The following is a 24,425-nucleotide window of genomic DNA, read 5'->3' as shown; positions in this document are numbered from 1 at the left end:
TCATTGAAAGTATGAACTATTTATATCACAAATTAGAGATCTCTCACAGGTATTTGTTGCTCTAGTTGTTCATTACAAATTTTTGTTCTCAAACAAATTCATCAAAAGTTTGGAGATTTAAGAGGGGGAAAAAAGGCTAAATGTTACTCTTTTTTCTCTGATATGATCATAAGTACAAGTATATATCCATCAAGATGTGACATGGATAAGAAAAAACAAGCAAAAAATAACAGGAAACTCCATGGCTGTGTGTTCTTGTGTATGTACATCGACCCACCACCGATAGCAGTATTCATGCTTTAAAAAAACAAAGAGAGAGATGAACAAATAAGTCTCGGTGTTTGGAAAATGGTATCGATTATGCCACTTTAGAACATAAGAAGTTTCCACGAGAGACCGAAGATTGGAATTGCGTAAATAAACACTAGATATCGGAATGAAACTATGGAATTATGTCTGATGGAAATAACTATCCTCCCTAATGAGCTCTGTACTTTGGGTTCTTATTATAAATGAGAACAAAAAGAAGAAATCCACCTGAATTCCGTTGATGATATACGGTGCACTCTTTTGCTCAAATATCGACATCAGGAAGAGGTAATCGCCAAAAGTTCCATGAATTGTAATCCTCCTAGTGATAAAATGGGAAAATAGAATCACTACCATATACAAAAAATGCAGAATATAATCCTCCAAGATTGATGATAAACTTGATGGCGATAGGCATTTCTCAGATAGTGAGCGATAAACATATCTAAAAAATCATTATGATTTCATTAGGTGTATGACTTGGGAAGAAACCTGCTCGAATGAGGACATGGGTGGGAAAATTCCATTAACGAGCTGGTGGAGAGAAGCATAAGATTTCGTATCAACTCGGCGATTTACTGCAACCTGGCCCTGAGCATTCACAAGCAATCATGAAAACATAAAATTAGATTTCTGTATACTTTTCTTAACATTGTTGTACCAGTCAATATCGCTTGGATGTGTACCTTAGGATTAATAATGAAGATCTTGCCTATAGGAATTCCAACCTTGAGGTAGCTAATCTCATCAGTGTCCCTGTTTCCAAAGCCAGCATAGAATGGATTGCAATCAGGTGGGAAAAGTGCTCTGATTGCCTGAAAATTACAACAATATGAGAACTTATGGCATCTCTGAAGAGAACTTCCTGAATCATAACTAGAAATACAAAAAAAAAAAATTTCGATAAGCTATGCTTAGAAGTTGGGTCCGAATAATAGAATTTGTGTTCTTAAACCACAGAAGCATGATCAGTGTTGAAGCTACACTAAGTGGTAATAGTTTGAATGCTGCGAACTTCAGAGAAGTTTGAGAATTCACAAATTGATAAGGTGGCATAACAAGTGGAAACAGCCACATAATGTTTTGATCACAGCGTCATATCTACAATTCAAGCGACAAGCATCAATGAGAAATCAAACAAAAGAAAACAAGGCTTGCCTCTAGACATGAGATCTTGAATTCATGAGGAGCTCTTCTGATAACTGCAGCAAGTAAAAGTTCAAGTATTAAAATTTACAGATTGGGCAAAGAATTAACTAAATATGTTAATTGCCATAAAATCAAAATTTTTCAAACATTCAAAATTCCTTGAGGTAAAATTTTTCGAGACTTGCCATGATAATATCACTATCAAATAATCAGCAAGAGCATGGTCGATCTATTAGAAAAAAAATATAATGTGATTGACTTGCTTCCACTTCGATAATAGCACTAGTAAATTCTTAAATGGGATTTATAGGAAGATTCAAACATCTAGAAACCATTAGCAAGATAAATATTACATCCTCTAGTTTTTGGTACTTGTACAAATGTAAGGCAGCTTTCATTGACTGCAGCAAGTTGTGCTAAGTTGTTTTGAGTTTCACACTATGTCAATAACATAAGTATAACTGACAGTTGGCAAAATAGACCAATAGATTACCTATCATATTTACCACAACTGAAAAGAAAAAAAGGAGAAATGATTCAGACCTTCTCTGTAGAGTGAAGGAAAGAGACCGTCAGGAGATATGACAACTGGACCATCTGGCAAAGCCTTTCCATCCTGCAAATTGAAATATGATAAGGACCTTGATCTGCAAATCGAGTTTCTAGTGTTGTCCATAGAACAAGCTGCAAATTCCAACCATCTGTACTACGAAATCAGTTATGCGTGGATCACCTGTTTTAGGTTGAAAAGAAACTGCCTTGTTAGATAAGCCTGTGAAATTGCTCGAGCGCTGAGAAAGAGCAATTGATATCCATTATCCTGAAAAAAAGGAAAGATTCACAAGTCATTTCACATCTTAAAGAGTTCACTGATTGACTAGTTTTTTGAAACATTGAAAAATTACAAAACTCCAACAGGAGTGTATAAAAAATAGCAAAAAAGAAAACTATAATTAATTAAACTCATAAGTCATGGCACGAAAACTTCTAGTTCAACCAAATCTCATGCCTTAGAAGATGTCTTTGGCAATAAACCAGAACCTAAGGGTGAATTGTGTTGATCAAGGCAGACACATGATTATTGCAGCTTTATTTTCAGACCAAGTCCACTGGTGCTGGATCACAGGTGAAACAAGAATGGATGTGATGGTGGAGAAAATAAGGCTCAGACTATCTAGGCGAGCAAGTCATTATGTGATGCGAGAAGAAGATAAAAGGGGAAGAGATTTAATTTCCTAAATGGAACTGTAGACCTCAGTGAAAGAAAAGGAGTTTGGACCTATATTGTAACTGATCAACGTGTCTGATCGAATGTCAATCATGTTGACATCTCTTGAGATTTACAGCTTCCCTGCTATCTATGGTGGACAGCACATTCCTATTTCATTTGCATCTCTACTGAACAGGGGAATAGTCTCTGCATCTCTTTCGTATCTCCATTTGGACCCAACTCCCTGATTCTTCATGCTTGCTTCCTTTGTTGTTTGCAGTTCAATCTTTGTGGTCTATGGGTGAGAAGATTTCACAATTTCTCAGCAAGATCTTCATGTGATCACCTCCTTCTCACCCCCTACGTACTTTGCCTTCCTCTTAAGCTTCCACCTTTCATGGGTGTAGCACCAGTAGGCGCTGACACCACTAGTCGCATGATATGTAGCAGCAGTGAGATTTTGTATTAATATAGATCAATTGTTGTAATAGTTCAGAAGAAGGGCCAAATTGAAGTGCACTGTCAGAGTAAAAAACAGTCGCTCAAACATTCACAATGAGGAATGACGAAGGAACTTATTAATCATAGAATCCTAAAACATTTTGAAGACAAACAGGTAGACTTTAACTATGACAGTTTATCTCTCTAATTCAAATTTAAAAAACTAAATACAGCAAGAAATAACAATCTAGCAACAAATAAGGTAAGTTATCTGTAACGAATAGGCGTACACTGAGAAGGTTCACTTTAAGACTTCAACACAACCTTCAGCAAATAAAATAACCATAACCAAAGTCATGCAATTCATTATGCAATTGTAAATAAGTAAAAAATTTATGCAGAATCTGCAGCTACAGTGATCAATTCTTGATATTGACAAAGCTAGGAGTTGATAACTAGCAAAGAAGAATTATGAATCAACATTTCAGAATAACATGAACCTTTTATCTGACATTAACATAACCGAGAATTGCTAGTAACTGTAATCAAATGCAATTCATTAAGCTAAAACCATAGATAATCTATAGTAAGTGTTGTAAATAAGCAGGAATTTATGTGTAATCTGCACCTACAGTGATCTATTCTTGATATTGTCAATGCTAAGAGCTAATAACAAACAATGAAGAAATATGAAATAACATTTCAGGATAACATGAACCGTTTATCTGACAAAAATATAACTGAGAACTGCTAAAGGTAACAAAACAGAGAGCGTTTACCAAACCTTGATTCCAGAAAATAAATGAGTAACACCTGTCTGGGACCAATCCATACCAACTAAAGGCATAAACTGTCCAAGAACATCTGATCTGAAAAGTACATAAAAAATAATAGAGAAATTAACTCATTATAAAGCACACATCAAAAGATCAAAAATCAATTCAATCTGTATAAACAAAATAAGAATTTCCTTTAAAGGAAGAAATGACCCTTTCTCCAATATTAATACTGCTACAAACATGTATGCAACATCACTTGTGAATTGTTACATCAACACTAGCAAAGAACATGACAGAACAGTGCAAAAGTTAGTATAGTTTTCTGTTGGAGTTTCAAGATCTGGCCAGAACGGTGCTATTCTTGTATCATGTGTTGACATTCAACATACTTTAAAGACTGCTGAGATATAAGTTGTAATACTATATTAATTATGAATCAATTGAATTAAAATTTTACAAGTTACAAGTGATAATAACCATCCTGATTAGTTTATACACCTTATTACTGCCACAATGTGTCATGCATTATAAGAGCATGTTGTCACTCAGACAAGTCCCCTCGGATGGATCTAGTGGCTAGCACATGAGGTGTTGCCATTAATGAGGTCTGGGGTTCGAATCTCGGCAAAGCCGAGGTAAATGTCTCCCTTATGTGCTAGTCACTATTCCAAAGGCTAGTAGCCGCCCATGATTTACCTCCTCCGTGTTGGCCCTGGCACGGGTTGACGGGGGCGCTAGGGGCGAGCGTATTCGCCTTTTTGTCATCAATGTTGTCACTCAGACAGCCGCGGTTCGATATACAGTGCATTTACATGAATTTTTCCTCCAAATAGGACGTGCAATCACGGGATACTGGGCTTCTGGGCCGCCCGCCACAAACGCTTTCCGATTTGCCCTAGTGGTAGGTAACAAACTTTCGTGGGGTCGAGTCGGTCTACCCATATTCGGTGTTACCTGATTCAACGTTATTTTTTTTAAATAAGAGCATGTTGAAATTCAAACTAGACAACTTGTTATTTTATCCCTATTTTGTAGGGACTTTTTTTTGCAATCTATTACCTAGATGGATTGAAATTAGATCATAGTTATCGCATCCCTAATTTTAAGGGATTTATCTTTGCATATAAGGATGATATCCCATCAATGAAACATAAGTATTTTTCTGTCCAGCTACATGGTATCGGAGTAAAAAACCTAGCCGAAAAAACCCTAGTCGTAGAAACCCTAGAAGTTGGTTCTTCCTCTAGCTACAAGACAAGACCGCACGATTGCTTGTTCTTCCACCAACAGCAACGTCGACCTCCATTCCAATGTCATTAACAACAAACAGAGCAGCCGACTTTCAAGTGTGATAGGATCATCGTCAACTCTATTTTTCAGTGCAAGACACGGCAGAAACTTCCTCCCTGAGTAATGCCTTCTTCTCCATAAGGCAATCTCCATCCCTTTACCACTCACAAATTTAATGGTCGCAATCATGCGTCATTTGAAAATTCAAAATCTGTGAGTTCTAAATTCCAACTCATCAATGAGCAATCCCATGACAATGCACACAAGCAAGTCCTCTTGGATCATTGATCAGCAACATCTGAGCATATAACATGTGACAGAATGTTATTCTCGACAGTTACATTATGTAACAAACATCTCATGGTGCGTATAACAAATGACATCAGTACCAAAGTGGTCGGAATAGGAAAAGTTCCATTTTCCTGCAGTGTCAATCTCAATTATGCGCTCTATGTGCCTAGACTTGCTTGTAATCTTGTGTCAGTTGGTAAGCTCAACCAAAACCTTAACTGTGAAACTAAATTCTTTGGTGATTGTTGTGTTTTTAAGACTTAAGCACCAAGAAGGTGATTGGTAGTGTTAAACTTCGTGCAAAATTGTACCTTCTTGAAGCCTCTCCTACATCTAGCTAGTCTGCTAAGCTCAACTGTCAGTCAATCTATAGTTTTAAGTCTAGTAGTTTATCCAATAATGAGAGTGAAATTATGATGTCGCACTATTGACTAGGACATCCAATTTTTATGTACTTGAAACATCCTTTCCCTTGATTATTTATCAATAAAAATCCTAATTTCTTTCATTGTGATGTATGTCAGTAGACTAAACATACCAAACAGACTTATGCACCCCGTCAATATCAACCAACACAACCTTTCTCTCTCATTCATGGGGACATTTGAGGACCATTCAAACATCCAAGTTTTACTAGCTCTAGATGGTTCTTACTTTTCGTTGATGATCACACAAGGTTGTGTTGGACTTTCTTATGAAAGAAAAATCCAAGACCACACAAATCTTTCAGAATTTTCATGCATTGATCAAGATCCAATTTCAAGCTGGCATACAAATTCTCAAAACAAATAATTGTTGGAGCAATCCCAATGGTTCGTGGGACCATGTGTTTTGGTGTTTGGGCAAAGGGTTTAAGTTAGGTTTACCCTTGTTATTTGATATGTGTACTTGAGTTGTGTAGGACTGCAGGTGACACATGTGACTCAGGTTGACAGCTTCGGGTCCGGTGAAGGATGGAGCATCCGAGGGACCATGGACAAGGCAACAAGGACAATGGCCGAGGGAAGCGACTTCGAGGCATACGCGAAGGATGGCATTGGAGACAAGCCGTGGGCTTGGATGCATCCGAGGGACGAGAGCCAAAGGAAGTAGGCTTGAAGGCAAGAGGTCAAGGCTGCAAAGAAGAGTCAAATGAGTCGTGAGGGTACGAGTGCATGAGAGATTGTACTCGGAGTAAAATCCTAGTTTTAGGGTTTTACTGTAGCGGCACTGTAGTAGTTACAGTAGTGCATTGTAGCAGTTACTGTAGCGTACTGTAGCAGATAGCCGTTGGACTGGCATCAGTCGACTGGTGCAAGGACCAGTCGACTGGTAACGGGCAAATCAGGTTCTGATTTGTTCCAAGCTCTATAAGAAGGAGCTTGGTATGGCCGGCCAAGCTGACGAAATTAGACTTGGTTAAAGCCTAATTAGTAGTCGCAAGAGTTCTCAAGTGTTTGTGGAATCCAAGAGGTCTTGGTGTGTTGTGGTGAGGTTTCTCCACCCACAAGGAGCGACTTGAGATAGCCGGAGTTTCCGGGGGCTAATCCACCGAAGGATCGGGATCGTCCACCTTACGGACAGCCGTGGAGTAGGAGCATCATCTCCGAACCACGTTACATTGACGTGTATTGGTTTGCTAGTTCTTTTCTTTGTCTTTAGCTTTCGTATTCATTGTTTTAGTATTTGTATTTCCGCTTGCGCACTAACGAATACGTAGGAAGCGAGTTTTGGGGGTGCCGTCTATCCAACCCCCCTTCTAGCCGGCCGCAAGATCCTCCAACAATAATGTCAGAACTTCTTTAATTCCAGCCTTAGCTCCTATCTTTAATCCACTGACATACTCCAACAAAGTTCATGTGTTGATACATCCCAACAAAATGGTATAGCCGAACAAAAAATCGTCATATACTTGAGGTAGTCCGCTCCTTACTCTTCCAAGCTCATGCTCCAACCAAATTTTAGGGGAAAGCGGTACTTACAACTACGTATCTTATTAATCGTCTCCCTTCTAGGATTCTCAAGTTCAACACTCCATTTCAGGTTCTACAAAACCTATATCCTACAATTAGTCTTGTTTCCAACATCCCTCTTAAACTCTTTGGATGTATTGCATTTGTCCACATCCACTCTCAATATCGGCGAAAGTTTGATCCACACGCACTTAAGTGCATTTTCTTGGGATATTCAGCTAATAAAAAAGGCTATAAGTGCTTCTCTCCTGTCACTCAAAAATTTTATCTCTCTATGGATGTCACCTTCTTTGAATGCATTCCATACTACTTCAATACCACAATTCAAGGAGAGAACAAAATTGAATTGTAGCAACAGGATTGAGAGTCCCTTCTTGAACCGAGTCCTTAATCTTACCATCATCATCACTCAACCATCCATCAACTCCTTCCTCTCTATCATCCCCATCAACTCCTTTGTCTCCATCATCATCACAATCACATATGTCACTTATCTCGGAAGCACAAAAGAACACTACCGAATGTAGATTATATATGTTTTTAAGTATCATTTATTATAAATCTTGTTGTATTTCATGAGTGTAATTTGCATCCGCACACTCTATTTCTTTGGACTTCGTTACTTTTACTCTTAATTCCGAGAACTGCTCTTTACTTGTTTTCATTGATAGGACGTGAATTTGGAGTTAAAATGGAGCATCGAGCTGGAGCAAGGAGCAAGCTCTGGCCGTGTCCCATAACACGGGTGTGCTCTAGACAGAATGGAGTGGAAAAAAGCTCAACACAGGCTAACCATGCCTCATCATCGAACTTCATTATCGAGTCGAACACATGAAGCGTTCACAAAGAAAAAGGATTCAAAAGACCATCAAAATGAAGTTTTAATCAAGAAACCCGCTCTGGCAATGTCCCATTACACGAATGTACTCGTATGAAAGAAATCGGGCGCAAAACGACACTATAACACCCCCCAACATAATCCACCACAGGGGCATACTGGTGGGCACGACCCGTGTCCAAAATGGTCATTTTCCATAACCTAACACGGGCGCCTGTTCCAGCCAGTAGGGTCGTGTCAGCCTTGGACTGTCAAACTTCGAACAACCATAACTTTCGGCTCAATTTGAGCCACAGGTCGTACCACCTATGAAAATGAAGATAATTTTAAAATCTACAACTTTGATTTAAGGTCCAACCTAAGAATATCGGGTTAAGGGTCGAAAATCCGTTTTGGTGAAGACATGTAAATCTGTAGATCTGGAGAGTATAGGGGAAGTATAAAAGGATAATCTTGGACCAGGAGCTTCGTCTCCCTCCTTGGGAGGGGGGAACCTTAGAGGTGTCATCTTCATTCATCGCAAAGATCCGTGCACCTTTGGAGCAAGGAAATATTCCGAAGATATCAGGAATCTTCTCCCTAAGCATTTCATTATCTCTATTCTTTGTTTTGGACGGTATGAATGTTTCTTGTCTTTGGTTTGTAATTCCTTTGCAATGGAGTAGTTATCTTGATTCTAGGAGATGGGGAGTTGCCCTTTTGATGTGTAAACACTATTTAAGTTTGCATTTACTTGTTCGATGAAATGTGTATTTATGGTCCGAGCCTACTATGTATACACGATCTCGATATCAAAAGCACGAGATTCGTATTCCACGAGGATTCAGAGATGAACTGAAAGGAAAACCCAATCCTTCGACCTGTAAAAACCCGAGACGTGGAGAATCGGTTACGAAAGTAAATCAGTATACTACGAAGAGCAATAGGTTGTTATAGATTTTAATTGAACAATCCCAATTCCTTGTCACGGTAGGAAAAGGGCTATTTGGGGTATGGGATCTCGTGTGAGGCTCTCCTTAGGAAAACATCCCTAATTTCAACCGCTCTAAAAATAGACAACAAATTAGAATTGATACACCAGTGTAATTCCAAAAGTTTGCATTGGATACGATAGGATAGTTTAGCTACATAAATACCTATTGAGGATAGGAAACCAAATATAGATTAGGTGTTTACAATCATTTAGGTGAAACTGAAGTCCTATAATAACTTCCCCCTTCACTCACTTTCCAGACTCAGCTCTCTTCTCTGCCTCTCCCTCAATTCTCTCATGCTCATCTCTCTCTCTCTCTCTCAATTTTCTCAAGTTCCCTTGTGAACACAACCATCCGTGATTCTCTAGATAACCTATTTTGCCACTCCAACTAGTACTCGATTCACAGTCCTCGTGGGATCGATATCTTTTTATTACGACATTTCGTACACTTGCAAATTTGATAACATCAAACACACCACCTTCCCATGACACAGTACAAGTCTATGTGAGGAAAAAACATCTTGCGTCTTTGCACGAAACTCAGTCGTACCATGAGACAACTCGAGGCCAAGTTGAACTTGAAATATAACCAGTTCCACAAACAGATCCCACATTGGACTAGCCTATTGCACACCTAAAAGGTACTAGATCTTGTACTATTCATCCGACTATATGTCCTACACACATTTATCTCCAGGGTACCAAGTATTTGTGACATCACTTAACAAGATCAGTATTCCTAGTTCTATGTATGAAGCTCTAAAAGTTCATGAATATCACAAGGCAATCCTAGAGGAATATACAACCCTGGAAAAGAATGGGTCTTGGACATTATCTGAGCTACCTCAAGGAAAAAAGAATTGTGAGATGTAAGTGGATGTTTTTCAGTCAAACAAAACCCAAATGCAACTATAAAATAGATACAAGGCTTGATTGGTGGCAAAAGGTTACATCCAGTCTTATGGGATTGATTACTAGGAGAGTCTTGCACCAGTTGCAAAACTCAATACCATTTGGGTATTCCTATCTATTGCTGCTAATTTAGATTGACCCTTGATTCATAACTTCTTTCTAATGGAGATCTAGTGGAAGAAGTTTACATGGATGTCCCGGTAGGATTTAAGACGGATAGTACAAAAGGAAAAGCCTGCAAACTAAGGAGAGCCTTGTATGGGCTCAAGCAATCACCTAAAGCTTGGTTTGACAAATTTTCTAAAGTCGTTAAAAGAGATGGCTACTCTTAGTCTCAAGCTAATTACACACTATTTGTGAAATATTTTCTTTGTGGGAAAATCTCAGTACTATATATGTTGATGATATGAACCAAAAATCAAAGGACTCAAGTCACTCTTATCTAAGGAGTTTGAAATCAAGGATATAGAACAACTCAAATACTTCTTGGGATTGGAGGTTGCCAGAAGTCACAAAGGGATCTTTATGTTTCAAAGAAAGTATGTTTTTGACAAACTGAGTTGAGTGGATATAAGCCAATTGATACACCTATGGATCCTAATACCAAGTTAAGGTCTCGAAATGATGAAATGGAAACTGATAAAGGACGATATCAATGATTGGTAGGCAAACTTATATTCCTAACTCGCACTCATCCAAATATAAGTTTTGTTGTCAGCTACATTAGCCAATTTCTGGGAAATCTTTCAGTTGATCACATGGTTGTTGTAATTCGAATATTGAGATATCTAAAAAGGGACTCGTATAGAAAGATAGACAAACGAAATTTGGAGGTTTACATTGATGCTAACTGGCAGGTTCGCCTAGTGACCGAAGATCTATTTATGGATATTGTATTTGGGGAAATTTGGTCACTTGGCGTAGTAAAAAGCAAACAATTGTTGCTCGAAGTAATGCCGAGGTTGAATTCCGAGCTCTGACATTGTGCATTTGTGAGGGAATTTGGTTACAATGGATTCTAATATAACTCATGCTAAAAATAAGATACCAATTCAAATTTTGTGTGACAATCAGTCAACCATTGCCAAGAATTCAGTTCAGCATGAAAGTACCAAACATGTGGAAATTGACAGACATTTCATTTGTGAGAAGATTGAAAATAAAAACATCATGCTCCGCCATGTGCCTTCAAAACACCAAACACATTTTGACAAAGGCACTATTTAGACCCAACATCACCAAACTGAGCTCGATTTTGGATTTGGAGATTATTTATCACCTACCTTGAAGGGTAGTGTTGAAATTCAAACTAGGCAACTTGTTATGTTATCTCTATTTTGTAAGGATTTATTTTGCAATCTATTTCCTAGATGGATTGTAATTAGAGCATACTTATCACATGCCTAATTTTAAGAGATTTATTTTTGTATATAAGGAGGATATCCTATCAATGAAACATAAGTATTTTTCTGTCAAACTACAGAGCATTTGTTTTTGTAGCATTCTAGTGAACTCAAGCCCTGTGATTTTACAAGAGCTGATAAAAAATGCTTCTAAGTCCTATGACTTCAACATATTGTTTGATCATTTGGAATTGAACTTGAACTAGCGTGACATGAATTGGAAAAAGCGCACATGCACACACGCACACACGCAAAAGATATGGACACATCTCAACTTCTCTAACTATAGTCTCACTCCTCTTCTTCCATGCTATCTATGGTTGTACTTCCCCTCTTTCCCTCCCTTCTCTTTATAGAGTGATTAATCTTCTTTCAATGAAAACAGTCTTGGGTAGAGAATCATCTTGTCTTGGTCAATTTCAGATGATACTGGATAAGATAAGACCCCTCTCTATTGGTACCACCAAAACTTTGTTTGCATTAGCAAAATAGAAATGTTGAATGGTGCCAACACATTATCAATATAGGTTAATGGCTAGAAAGATACCGTGTGGTTGTGCCAACCGGTACCGATCATTTTTTTTTTGGGTAATCCAGGTATTTAGTTTTTTGAACCGACTAATCCTAGACATAACCAACCCGGTCCCATGGAAATTTTCCATCGACCATCAGAGTAAATCGGGAAATGCAAATGGAGGTCCATCCAGACGGCCAGCATTCTTAGACCCGCTTCTCACAAACAGAAAAACTCCCTACAGCGTGTCGTAGCTAAGGTTCGAACCTTAAATCCCTTGATTATCCGTTGGAGGGCCTAATCATCACACCATTGTCCAGGGGTAGGTATCGATCAGTTTTGAACCATGGAATAGTGTACAATTTTTTGCTTACATAAGCCAATTGTACGAGAGACTGACATACAGCAAGAATTAAGAAAATGAAGCAACATCTATTAAGCTAAACTTCACATCTTTCTAGTGGCAATATGGTATAACTTGTTTACTCGATAAGCAGCTCCAGTGACCAGAAAGCACTGGTGAATAAATAAGAACTCAGGCCAATGGTTTGCTGAACAGGGTATACAAAGAAGTCACTCCCAATGTGAGAGTACATCAACTAACAGAAAACAAGCAAAACTCTTCGAACCAGCTAATAAATAAGTTGATAAAATACATAATAACTTCCATTAAGTGATGGGTAATTAACCTCATTAATAGTTTCATGCTTCATAATAACAAAGAAATTTTTTTATGTATTAATTATAAAGATGTTATTGGATAGGTACATTAATGGACTGTAAAATGCAAAACTATGATGAGAGAATTTGGCATGATGTAAGTGTTGGTGCAATCAGCATCAATGGTCAAATCTGAATTTTGATAAATAACAAATAGATTAAAGTTAGATATATTGCTATCTAACCTTGCTATGAGCATGCAAGGTTAACTAACCCCAGTTAGGATGTTCGATTCCTGATGGACTGAAGTCCAGATGTAAGATTCGGGTAAGGGTCGGGATGTGCGATTCCTGATGAAGACCGGATGTGTGAGTTCGGCAAGCCAAGTGAGATTCCCAATGGAGAAGACCGGATGTGCGATTTCGGCAAGTCTAGATGTCTAATTCCTGATGGGTGAATACCGAATGTGCAATTTCGGTAAGTCGGGATGTTCGATTCCCGAAATCCGGATGTGTAATTCCGAAAGGTAATTCTACACCTGGTAAGTAGAGGTAAGTCAATGGAGAAGAGTGACTAAGTGAGAACGCGTCTCTGTTCGAAAGGACAATATGCGTTAGTCCAATTTAGGTCAATTTCGGAAATCTAAATTGAGACTTTGACTAAATCCTGGTCTCGAGAAGACAGGATCTAATTATTACTGTGCTAATTATTTGGTTTATTGGACTAATACGTTTTGCAGGGTAAGAGGAGCACAAAAGGCCTCGGGTGAACAGTGTCCGAAGCGCCTTCCATGCTATGGAAAGCGCCTTCCGTACTGTTCATGGAAGGCGCCTTCCAATAGATAAAATTCAGAATTCATTGTCGATGAGAGCCGAATTTTTCAGAATCAAATTTGGGGATTTAAGGCACTTTCAAGGCTATAGAAGGCGTCTTCCACCCTCTATAAAAGAGCATTCAACCTCTTCATTCAACATTAACTTCTACACAAGCTCCTATGCACTCGATTTGGCTTTCCGACTGCACCGGTTTCCTGCTGCTGCCCTGCTGCGACTCTACTACACCCGATTGCCACCGAGAAGCCGTCCAAACACCGAGCTCAAGCAGACTGACTACGAAAGTGTTTGGTAATATAATTTAATTTCTGTTTTTAATTTCTGCAAACGGAAAGTGTAGTCTGTTACACTTTTATGATTCTTTTGTACTCAATCTCCTCTTCCAGAAGTTCCGAAAAAAGTTTTTAGTGAATTACCCATCAATAGGTCCGCGGGACCTGGGTCTTGGAATAAGAGTCGCCGAAGGCTCTGCCCAAGTAAAATCGCTTGCATTCGTGTTCTTTACTTGCTTTTACTTTTCAATTTTTGTTTGTGTTTCCACCGCGCACTTTGTTTTTAAAACTGAAAAGAACAAGTTTTTCAAAACCACTTAATTCAACCCCCCACACGTGCGTCAAAACCACTTAATTCAACCCCCCACACATACGTCTCGATCCAACAAATGGTATCAGAGCCAAGTTTTACTTTGAATTGGTGCAACCACCAATCAAGCCGGGGGAACGATTTTAATTCTTTTTCGGATTTCTATTTTTCGTAGCTTATTTAGATTGGTAAAATTTAACTCTTTAAATAATTCTTTCTCGTTCGATTTTTACTCGAAATTGGTGCAACACCATTTGAGTCGTCGACATATCTCTTTTCTCAAATACTACTAATCCAAGACCAAGTCTTGATACCTCCTTCTAGTTTTCTTTTTCAGCAATCAAATGACTCAATTTGAGAGATTCTAACACCACTTACCCTCCTCTCTTCAACGGAAATGACTTTCCGTACTGAAAGAAAATGATGGAAGTATACTTGAAGGCATACATCGAGCAATGGTTCACCATCTGGCGAGGGTACCAAACGCCTGTAGATGAAGCAATAAAAGTACCACTCGATCTAAAGTTTGGGTTCCGAAAGCGTGCCTAACTACGCAAGTAGGACTCGATCAATACTATGTACCCAAGATAAAATTCACTATATAAATCCAAATAAACCAAATAAATCAATCTCAACCTCAAAAATTAAACCTCCAAAAATAAATTCAAACCTAAAATCAGATAAAGATAAATTAAACAAAAGCAAAATCAATGTAAACTCAAACTATAACAAAGTTTATTATAACTATAATGCAAATCGACACAAACCTAAAACCTAAACCCAAAATCCAATAATTCAGGGGGGCTCCAAACTAGTTGGCACCTCCAAAGTAATAATTTATCCGGCTGGATAATTAGGACTAGCATAAATAAGGACAAAAGTTTAACTTGATAAACGATACTAGAGAAGTTTTGGATGATAGTAGGTTAAGGAAGCTCTACCTATGCATATCTAGGAAGATATGACTTCGACCTGATGCATTTAGCTTAGTGGAACTAACTGAAATTACCCCTTACTAATCCTAACTAGTTTAGTAGATAGGACTATTTGAAAAATTTCGAAGACGTGGTTACTTTAATGATGTCGACTCACCAAAGCTTAAAAGTTTATCCAAACAATGTCTGTTTGTTGAACCTAAAGCTAAACTTGAATCTAACACAAGTTAAACCAAACCCTGAAATTCAACCTAACTCATCTCACAAAATTATAGGATTTCCTGATTGAAAATTTAGATCGGGTGAGATGAATAAGGATTAAAATCAAATTCAAATTAATTAAATTCAATTAAAATCAAAACTAAATTCAAAACTTAACAATCAAAATTAAGCATAACTTAAAACAAAATTTTAACTTTAAAATTTAACAATCAAAATTAAACTTAACTTCAAATTAAAATTAGAACTCAAATTAAGGCGCCTCCTAAATATTCGGAGGTGCCCTCGGAAGGACGGCCCCAACCGATTAAAGGCGCCTTCAGTCGATTGAAGACGCCCTCCATAGCACGAAAGGCGTCTTCCATTAAGCTGAAGGCGCCTTCAACCGGACTTTTCACAGCGAACAAAGGCAAGCCCTGTTCGTGTTTTCTTCTCATTCAAGGCGCCTTCCAGCAGCTAATCTTCGTCGTTTTCTTTCTCTTTTCCTCCCAAACATCAACAATGCCTCCTATGTACCCTCTAACTAGATCTACACAATCATTTTCCTTATATCTTTGTTTTTGAATGTTTATATGTATACACTATGTTAAGAAATGACGTAATATTATTCCGTCACAGCCCTGTTCCAACAATACCCCATCTGCCGATGCTAGATTTCCCATTGAGCGACTTAGGCTAGATTTTTTACAGCATTCATATATTGCACTTAAATCTAGGTTTTTGAGTAGGTCGTTCTTCACCCAATATTGTGCCCATATCATAGAGGTTATTTGACTATTATCAGTTAGATAGACTAGATTATTGTAGTCATTCGGTAAACTTAGATTTGTGTGCCCAATTCTATAATAACCTAGTTAAGATCGACAACCTGACATACTCCACTAGAGTTGGTGGGAAGGACTTTAGCTTCTCCCCCACTCTATTGTATGATAGCTTAGAACTTAGGAGGTCTGTCTGTCTATTTTTGTTACCCTAGTAGGGATTTGTCATTTGGCGAACTCTACTCCCACATTACATTGGATACTATCCACATGTACTTTTTTGGGAAGAGAGACTACCTACTGTGACTGACTTTAGGTCGCTCTATCTTAGGATTTGGGACTATGTCCTGTATCGAGTCCTGACCACCTGTATTTTGCCGATCACATCTCGCAATGTTACGATGATGTGACCCTCCCACTCCTTTCTATATGCACTATGACAGCGTCTAGACATTGATATTGCATTACACATGTTTCAGAATGTCTTTCATGCATCCAGTCTTGTTACTAGGCAATAGGTTCATATACCCTATTGTCACATTTTGACGTACATATTTTCGACCATAAGCGTAGATATGACTAGGGTACGTCCACTTCCCTTAGTGTGTATAACGAGATTGGTCAGCGCTAGCTTGCATTAGTGCATATAGATATCACCGCTCAGGAGAACTGACTTAGAGAGTGGGACCACGGCCAGGCGAGGTCGAGGACGATTTTCCACCCATCATTCCAACCGAGGGGGAGGAGTTGCCGACATTTACGGTTGAAGAGATCTTTGGACCTCTTCCGACCTAGCTCTCGACTTCGACCCAACCCTCGACTTCGCTATCCGTTGAAGTCGCCTTGCTCAACTTGAGGAGTCTTCCGCTCAGATTCGGCAGTCAGTCTCAAATAGATTCAGCACTATTCGGGGAGAGATGACCACCGGATTTCAGCAGATTCTTCGGGCTTTGCGAGCACTTGAGCAACCCCCACCTCCTCCAGCTTATGATGACCAACTCTGATTATTTTTTAGTACACTGTTATACATTGTATATCTAGTTGACTTGATCTATACAGTTAGCTACTTTTTGCCACTTTAGTTGGATAATCATTTTAGACTAGGGCTGCTATCCTTCAAAATAATTTTCAAATAATTTACAAATTCGAGGGAAATTTGTTATATTTTCTAAAAATTCCCATTTCATAAGTATTTCAAAATTACTTTTTTGTCTTAGTCTAAATCAAAATCCATAGAAAGTATGTTTCTATATATCTAGGAATTGAGCATCTCACAAACACAATAGGTCTATCTTGATTGTGTATTCACAAACATAAAACGGCGTGAGATGCATAGGCTCATTGTCTAGACTTCCGATGCTTATATCAGTGCATCAAAACAAATCTGGGCAAAAAATACCAAAATGTCAATGATCAGGATAAGTAATCTATTTTAGTCAAATACTATTTGGATACATTTACTTTACTTGACTAACCAAGTGAAGACTGCTATCTTCTGATAGTTAGTTAGTAAATAATAGTTAGACATTTAAGGATAATTTCTTGATGAATATTTTTCTTAAATAATATCATATTCAGGGAAAGATATTTGAAAGATAATTTTAAAAATGTATTTTGAAACTTTTATTTTTGAATTTGAAAATTATATTTGAAAATTGTTTTGAAATTTTTTTCTCTTAGAAATTTTTACTCAAAGGAACTTAAAGTATTTTGAAAATATTTCTAAGTTAAAAACTCTTGTTTAAAGTATTTTGAAAACATTTAAGTTCTTGCTTAAAATACTTTAAAAATCTTTCAAAAGGAACTTTTGAAAATCTTTCGAATTCTTAGAAATTTTTTCTTGGTTGAAAAAGCTTATTCTGAAAATTGTTTAAAAAGTACTTTGCAACCCACTCTTCAAATATTTTGAAAAGTTAGTTTGAAAATATCTTGAAATCTACTTTAAAACTTTAAACTTTTAAATTATTTTGCAAAAGTTAGCTTTCGAAACCTGTTATAAATTTTGAAATTTTTTTCAAAATTAAATGGAAATTTTTTTAAACACTAAACTCCTCCCTACAATAACTATAAGTTTTTATGCTTATTGTGAAAAGTTTATATGTTTCAATACTTTAGTATACTTGCATATTTTTTGAAGAATGTCAAAAAGAGAGGATAAGGGTTACATAAGAAAACCTAAAAATTTAAAAACCTTAACCCTAAAATGCTCAAGAGAATAGAACAGAACTTGCTTAATTTTTATTGTTATTCCTTCTGTATTATTGTTCTAACTTTAACCAAGGTTGTCATTGTCTCAAAAAGGGAGAGATTATTGGTGTAGTCAGCACTAATGATCAAACCTGAGTTTTGATAAATGACAAATAGGTTAAAGTTAAATGTGTTGCTATCTAACCTTGCTACCGAGTGTGCAGGGTTGACTAACCTCAGCCAGGATGTTTGATTCTCAATGGGTTGAAGTCCAGATGTGAGATTCTGGCAAGGATCGGGATATGTGATTTCCGATGGGTGAAGACCGAATGTGTGAGTTCGGCAAGTCGGGATATGTGATTCCCAAGTGGAGAAGACCGAATGTACAATTCCGGCAGGTCACGATGTCTGATTCCTGATGGATGAAGACCAAATGCGCGATTCTGGTAAGTCGGGATGTTCGATTCCTGAAGTCCGAATGTGTGATTCCAGAAGGTAACTCTATACCTGGTAAGTAGAGGTAAGTCACTGGAGAAGAGTGACTAAGTGAGGGCGCGCCCCGTTCAAAGGGACAGTAAGCGTAGGTCCAATTTAAGTTCATTTTAGAAATCTAAATTAAGACCTTGACTAGATTTTGGTCTCAGGAAGACAGAAACTAATTACTACTCATTATTACTATGCTAACACTGTCTTGCAAGTTATTATTTGGTTTATTGGACTAACACGTTTTGCAGGGCAAGAGGAGCACAAAAGACCTCGGGTGAACAGTGCAACAGTGCCCGAGGCGCCTTCCATGCTATGCAAGGCACCTTCCATGAACAGTGCGGAAGGCGCCTTCCGTACTGTTCATGGAAGGCGCCTTCAGTGCCATGGAAGGGGCCTTCCAATGGTCAGAATTTGTCGTCGATATGAGCCAGATTGATCGGGATCAAATTTGAGGGATTGAAGGCACCTTCAAGGCTATGGAAGGCACCTTCCACCCTCTATACAAGAGCATTCAATATTAACTTTTACACGAGCTCCTACGCGCCCGATTTGGCTTTCCGACTGCTCCAGTTTCCTGTTGCTGCCCTGCTGCGACTCTACTACACTCGATTGTCACCGAGAAGTCGTCCAAACACCGAGCTCAAGCAGACCGTCTACGAAAGTGTTTGGTAACATAATTTATTTCTGTTCTTAATTTCTGCAAACAGAAAGTGTAGTCTATTACACTTTTCCGATTCTTTTATACTCGATCTCCTCTTTTGGCGGTTCCGAAAGAGGCTTTTAGTAAATTACCCATCAATAGGTCCGGGGACCTGGGCCTTGGAGTAGGAGTCGCCAAAGGCTACGAACCAAGTAAAACCGCTTGCGTTCGTGTCTTTTACTTGCTTTTACTTTTCTGTTTTTGTTTGTATTTCTGCTGCGCACTTTATTTTAAAAATCAAAAAGAGCAAGTTTTCAAAACCATGTGATCCAAACCCCCCCCCATGTGCGTCTCGATCCAACGGTAAGGAATCTTTGTCAGTCTAACTAAACTGCATACTAAGGCCTAATTAACAGGAATTAGTTGGGTGCTTAAAAAGAAACAGGCAGACAAGCATGTCAAGTTAGAAGTACATACTTGGTGATAGTTCCGTCTACATCTGAGACAACTATCCTAGTATTCCATTTCCAAAGATAGATCCTGGCGTCTACCTATTAAATAAGACACAAAATAAGCACAGACAAGAAAATGAGATAAAAGAACAAAAGATCACCATAACCAGAAAGCAAGGGCAAAAGTAATAGGAAGAACCTGTTGCACTCCGAGCATTGCAGTTGAGAAATTAAAGGTGACTACATTCTTTCCTTCTTTAAGATTCAATGAAGCAAGTTCTTCAGAAGTTGGGGTGAGTGATTGCACCTTCTTGGAGTTTTTGATTTTTATAATGTCACTTTCTTGTGCTATTCTTCCATTACTTCTAAAATCAGGATCCAGAATTAAGTCACTGCCAACTTCAGAGAGTGCTTCTGGATTACTTAAGGTTTTAGACTTCTTAACAAAAGGCCATATGTTCCAATTCCCCCGAGGTTGTATGGGCATACTTTTTGAAGTTCCAAGTGTTTTCTCAACTCTCTCCACAGGTATCATACCTTGAGGCTCGAGCATCTCTTTTTGACCAAAGCAAACCATTCCCAAAACAATAGGTGCCGCTGCACTCCATGGAAAGTACTGATCACCAATTCTAACAACAAGTCGTTCATCCTTCACAACTGAAGGACCTAATGCGATGAATTTCTCCACATTCACCTTCTCAGCATCAAATTGTTGACAAGCTGCATCTATTCCCATCCCTTCAAATAGCAAGTGATTGCATAGAGATACCTCTGCATGCAAACACCAAATACCTTGGTCCTTAATATTATGATACTTTCTAATGGACTGATGTGTATAATTGTGTTTAGCATATGACTTGACAATCAATATATTCTTGATAATATTAAGTAAATTGGAGCACTTAATGTTTCTTTAACACACTTCAATCATACTGAGACAAGATAGGGAATTATCCATATTATTTTCATCCAGCTTTTGTTGGTTGTTCTGTCATAATTAACCTCAGTGAAGATATAGGTTTTAGTTTTTTCGACAATCTTTAGAATCAGGTCAGCCAATAGAAATTTGATCAAATAAGGATGAACAATGAAACAAGCTATGAAAGAAAATTAAATTTATCATGAGTTCTCATATATTTCTTCCTAAACATATTATTGATGCTACAAATTTAACAGACATTACTCAGATATCTAGGTTAGCATGACAATGAAAAGGGAAGTACAGGTTAATTACCTACTGTGACATTTGTCAAGCTGCTTTTTGGTTCCTCCTCTTCACTGTCAGAAGAAATAACAGCCTCTTGGATGTCATTTTTTTCAACCAATGAGCAACTACTCAATGAGTGATGTAGAGGAGAGACTTCAAGATCCTTAATATGACTTCGGACAATGGGCAATGATTTGGATGACAGCTCATTTACCCCAGAACATCGCTTACAACTGGAAATAACCATAGGACTAGATTGAGAACTGAAGGCGCCAGAGTTACTAAGAGAGCATTTATTGTTTTTTATTTCCAAATCTTGCGTTTCTAGATCAATTTCTGCATTGGGTGATTGGAAATATTTTGTTTCACCAACTTTCTCATTGTCAGATAGTTCTGGGTTAATTTCTTTAGCACCATAGTTGTCTATATCACTGAATGGGAATTGAACATCATCTGAGCTCTCAAAGTGTGAAACACTATATTCTGCTACTTCTCGAGGCTTAGTGACGGTGCTGAGATCTCGAGCAACATTGATATGCTCCAAAGAATACACTCCTGTCAAATTACACTTTTGATCAAAACCTTCTACTTCCTGAGCTGCATTATCTGAGTTGTAGGAATTGAGAAGTTCGGAAATGCTAGCTGATTTGGTGAACACGCCATACTTGGGTGGATTACCGGGTATAGAAGCAGGACAAGAAGCAACTTGTGCAATTCCTGTTTCCTCCATGCAAGAATGATTACCCAGCAAATCAATTTTCTGAAAATTCATTTCTTGGACATGAGCAGATTCCCCTGCCACAGCATCCACAGAAATGACTTCAGATTCACAGCCTGGTATCTGCTCGTTCAATGAAAAACGGATACCACTTGAAATTTGTTTAAAATATGAGGTAGGATAGGACATAGAACCAAAGTCATAGTTATCTGAGTCTATCAAAGCCTCTTCTATGGGAGAGTCATACTGAGAGTTTTCAGATAATGAAGACTCACTTTTTCTAGCTGTTTCTAAGCTCTGGTCATGGTTATATTCAGAATTTTCATTAATTAATGATGCACCCACTCCTGCAATTGAACTAACTTCGAGGACCATGTTAGCGCGACACAAAATTCCACTTTCACAATGTTCAAACCCACCAGAAATAGGCCCCAGATTATCAGTAATTTTATAATCTGTAATATTAGACCTGTTAGTTGAGCTTTCTATAGTCTGCCAATAACAGAAAGAACTAACCTCCATGTTTCCTGTTTCTAATGTAGATACTGCTAATGTTGAATCCATATGACTTTCAGTATGGCACTGCATTTCATCATGACAATATGAAGTTGAACTAGAATTCTGTACACCAGTTTCATCAGATTGCAGTGCTACCCAATCAGGTACTGATTTGTTCCTCACATCTGTATCATTAATTCCCATGGTTTCAATCTGCACGTCTCCACAGGAGGCCATCTCTTCAGAAATTATTCCACTAAGCATGTTATTCATACTTTCACCCAGCTCATCACTGTGAGAACCAAAAGAATGAGGAGAAATTCCAACAAAACCAAAGTTAGCAATCTGAGGGTTGTTGCCAGGACTCTCAGAAACAAACTCGGAGTTCTTTCTCTCACAAGTTGAATTTTTACCACCCTCAGATGAATATACATCTGCAGGCTCCTCACCAACTCTATGTTTTAGTTCTTCCAAATTATCTCCAGTTGATATTGTTTTTCCACAACCATTATCCATTCCCCCACCATAAGCATTAAGATTTTCATTGGGATGCAAACAATCTTTTGGAAAAGTTGTCAGGGGACCATAATTGTCATTAGAAACATAGGCACTCATCTCACCATTATCAGGTGATTTTACTTCATCAACTCTTTGGTCTCGGGACTTCATATTGGTCGACCATTTTACCTCCAGCAGGTCAGCTGTAATCTCGGCACGTTCCATTGAGTTCACTTCCTTCACATTCTCACCGTCATGAATTTCTTTAAATGTCTTACGTCCAAATACAAAGCCGAGAATTGTAGATCGCTTTGAGCTCGTTTGAGTCACAAGCTTACTGTTTCCATTACTCACCTGAGTGACCATTTCCTTCTGTGATCCCTCTGCATCAAAATTCAGGTTCTTCTCAGATTGGTAGTTCGTCATCGTGCCCTCTGTCTCATCCCCAGATGTGGGAGGTGACATGAAAAATTCTTGTTCTCCAGCTTCAGCATCCCTGAGGAAAAAGGCTTCCCCTTTATGGTCCAAATACATGTTGAATCCAGCTTCGACGCCATTAACGGATATCTTCACAAGTTTTTCCTTCGTCTTCAAAACACCTTGAAATTTCCCAAATCGGACATACCATGGCGAGGACTTGAAGCTCCCATCTTGCTGTTGGACGACAATGATGTCCACGGCTCCTCCAAAAGGATGAAAGGGACCGGAGACAGTGTACACGCCCCGGGAGATGTAGCTGCCGAGCTTCTCCACAGCATACATCTTTCCAAGTCTCTGACTTTCGTGCAGTTATAAAGCATTCAAAAACTTACACCTTTTAACTCTGGAATTGGCAAAACAAATCGTAGCCACAAAGACGGCCAAAAACTAGAGAGAGATTGAAGAACCTCCAAGAAGCCAAAAACTCGAACAATTATTAGGGGAATGCAATGGATGCTATGGTGTAACAAGAGACAAGAAATCTCGCCAAGGCGCGATATTTTTTATAGATCAAAGAACAAGAAATCCTCCTCTAACAGGGAAAATAAGCAGCAAAAAAGGGGGGCAATATTATCCCAAAATCGCCTCTTTCAAACTCCGACCAGGAGACGCTGCGCAAACCAAGGGACGAAACGCAACGCCTTCAGAATGGCGCATGGAAAACTCTGGTTGCAAGAAGGAATCGAAACATATTCTAATCGGAAAATTCCAGCGAGGGCGAGGGGCGAGGCGGTACCGATCGCATATCCGCGGCTAATCACGTCTCGCCAGCAAAGGAAACCAAAAACAGATTGCCATTGCCATCGAAGCGAGAGCCCGAGGAGGAAAAGGTAGATGGCGAACTCGCGTTGCGCCTAAGCAGCCATCGCCATCTTGATTCCACCGCAGTTGAATTCGTCTTCCGTAGGTTGAAGGTGTTTTCGATGTGCTCGAGAAGCCTGCGATCAAACCGTACCAAATCCAATATATTTGATGCGGCGATAAAAGACCTCACCAAACGTGGGTCAAGGTGGAACAAACGGAGGTCAAAGGTGGAATAATAATCGACATGGACAAAGTTAAAATAGTCAAAGAAGAAAAAATCAGCTCATCAAAGTTGGTCAAGTGGACGGTAATGTACCGATCGGGTATGAAAGATCTCGATTGATATGGAGATTCATCTGATCGAGATAATCATATAGAGAATATTAGATTCTCATAATTGT

The 24,425-nt window shown here is 38.5% G+C and overlaps 1 protein-coding gene across 1 annotated transcript; it reads right to left on the bottom strand.

Moving 5' to 3' along the window:
* Positions 1–132: 132 nt before the first annotated feature.
* Positions 133–24,176, bottom strand: LOC122045818 (phosphatidate phosphatase PAH2-like). The gene is made up of 11 exons (XM_042606190.1): positions 21,054–24,176; positions 20,019–20,590; positions 19,845–19,918; positions 3,894–3,978; positions 2,192–2,278; positions 2,002–2,074; positions 1,468–1,511; positions 996–1,124; positions 802–900; positions 538–631; positions 133–297 (listed from the first exon to the last, which is right to left on the bottom strand). The coding sequence occupies exons 1-10, from the start codon at positions 23,500–23,502 to the stop codon at positions 575–577; spliced, it is 3,669 nt and encodes a 1,222-aa protein (XP_042462124.1). The 5' UTR covers positions 23,503–24,176; the 3' UTR covers positions 133–297; positions 538–574.
* Positions 24,177–24,425: the final 249 nt, after the last annotated feature.

Source organism: Zingiber officinale, chromosome 2B, assembly GCF_018446385.1.
Source record: "Zingiber officinale cultivar Zhangliang chromosome 2B, Zo_v1.1, whole genome shotgun sequence".
NCBI lineage: Eukaryota > Viridiplantae > Streptophyta > Magnoliopsida > Zingiberales > Zingiberaceae > Zingiber > Zingiber officinale.
Note: the sequence above shows the minus strand (reverse complement) of the source record. Positions and strands in the feature narration are given on the sequence as shown.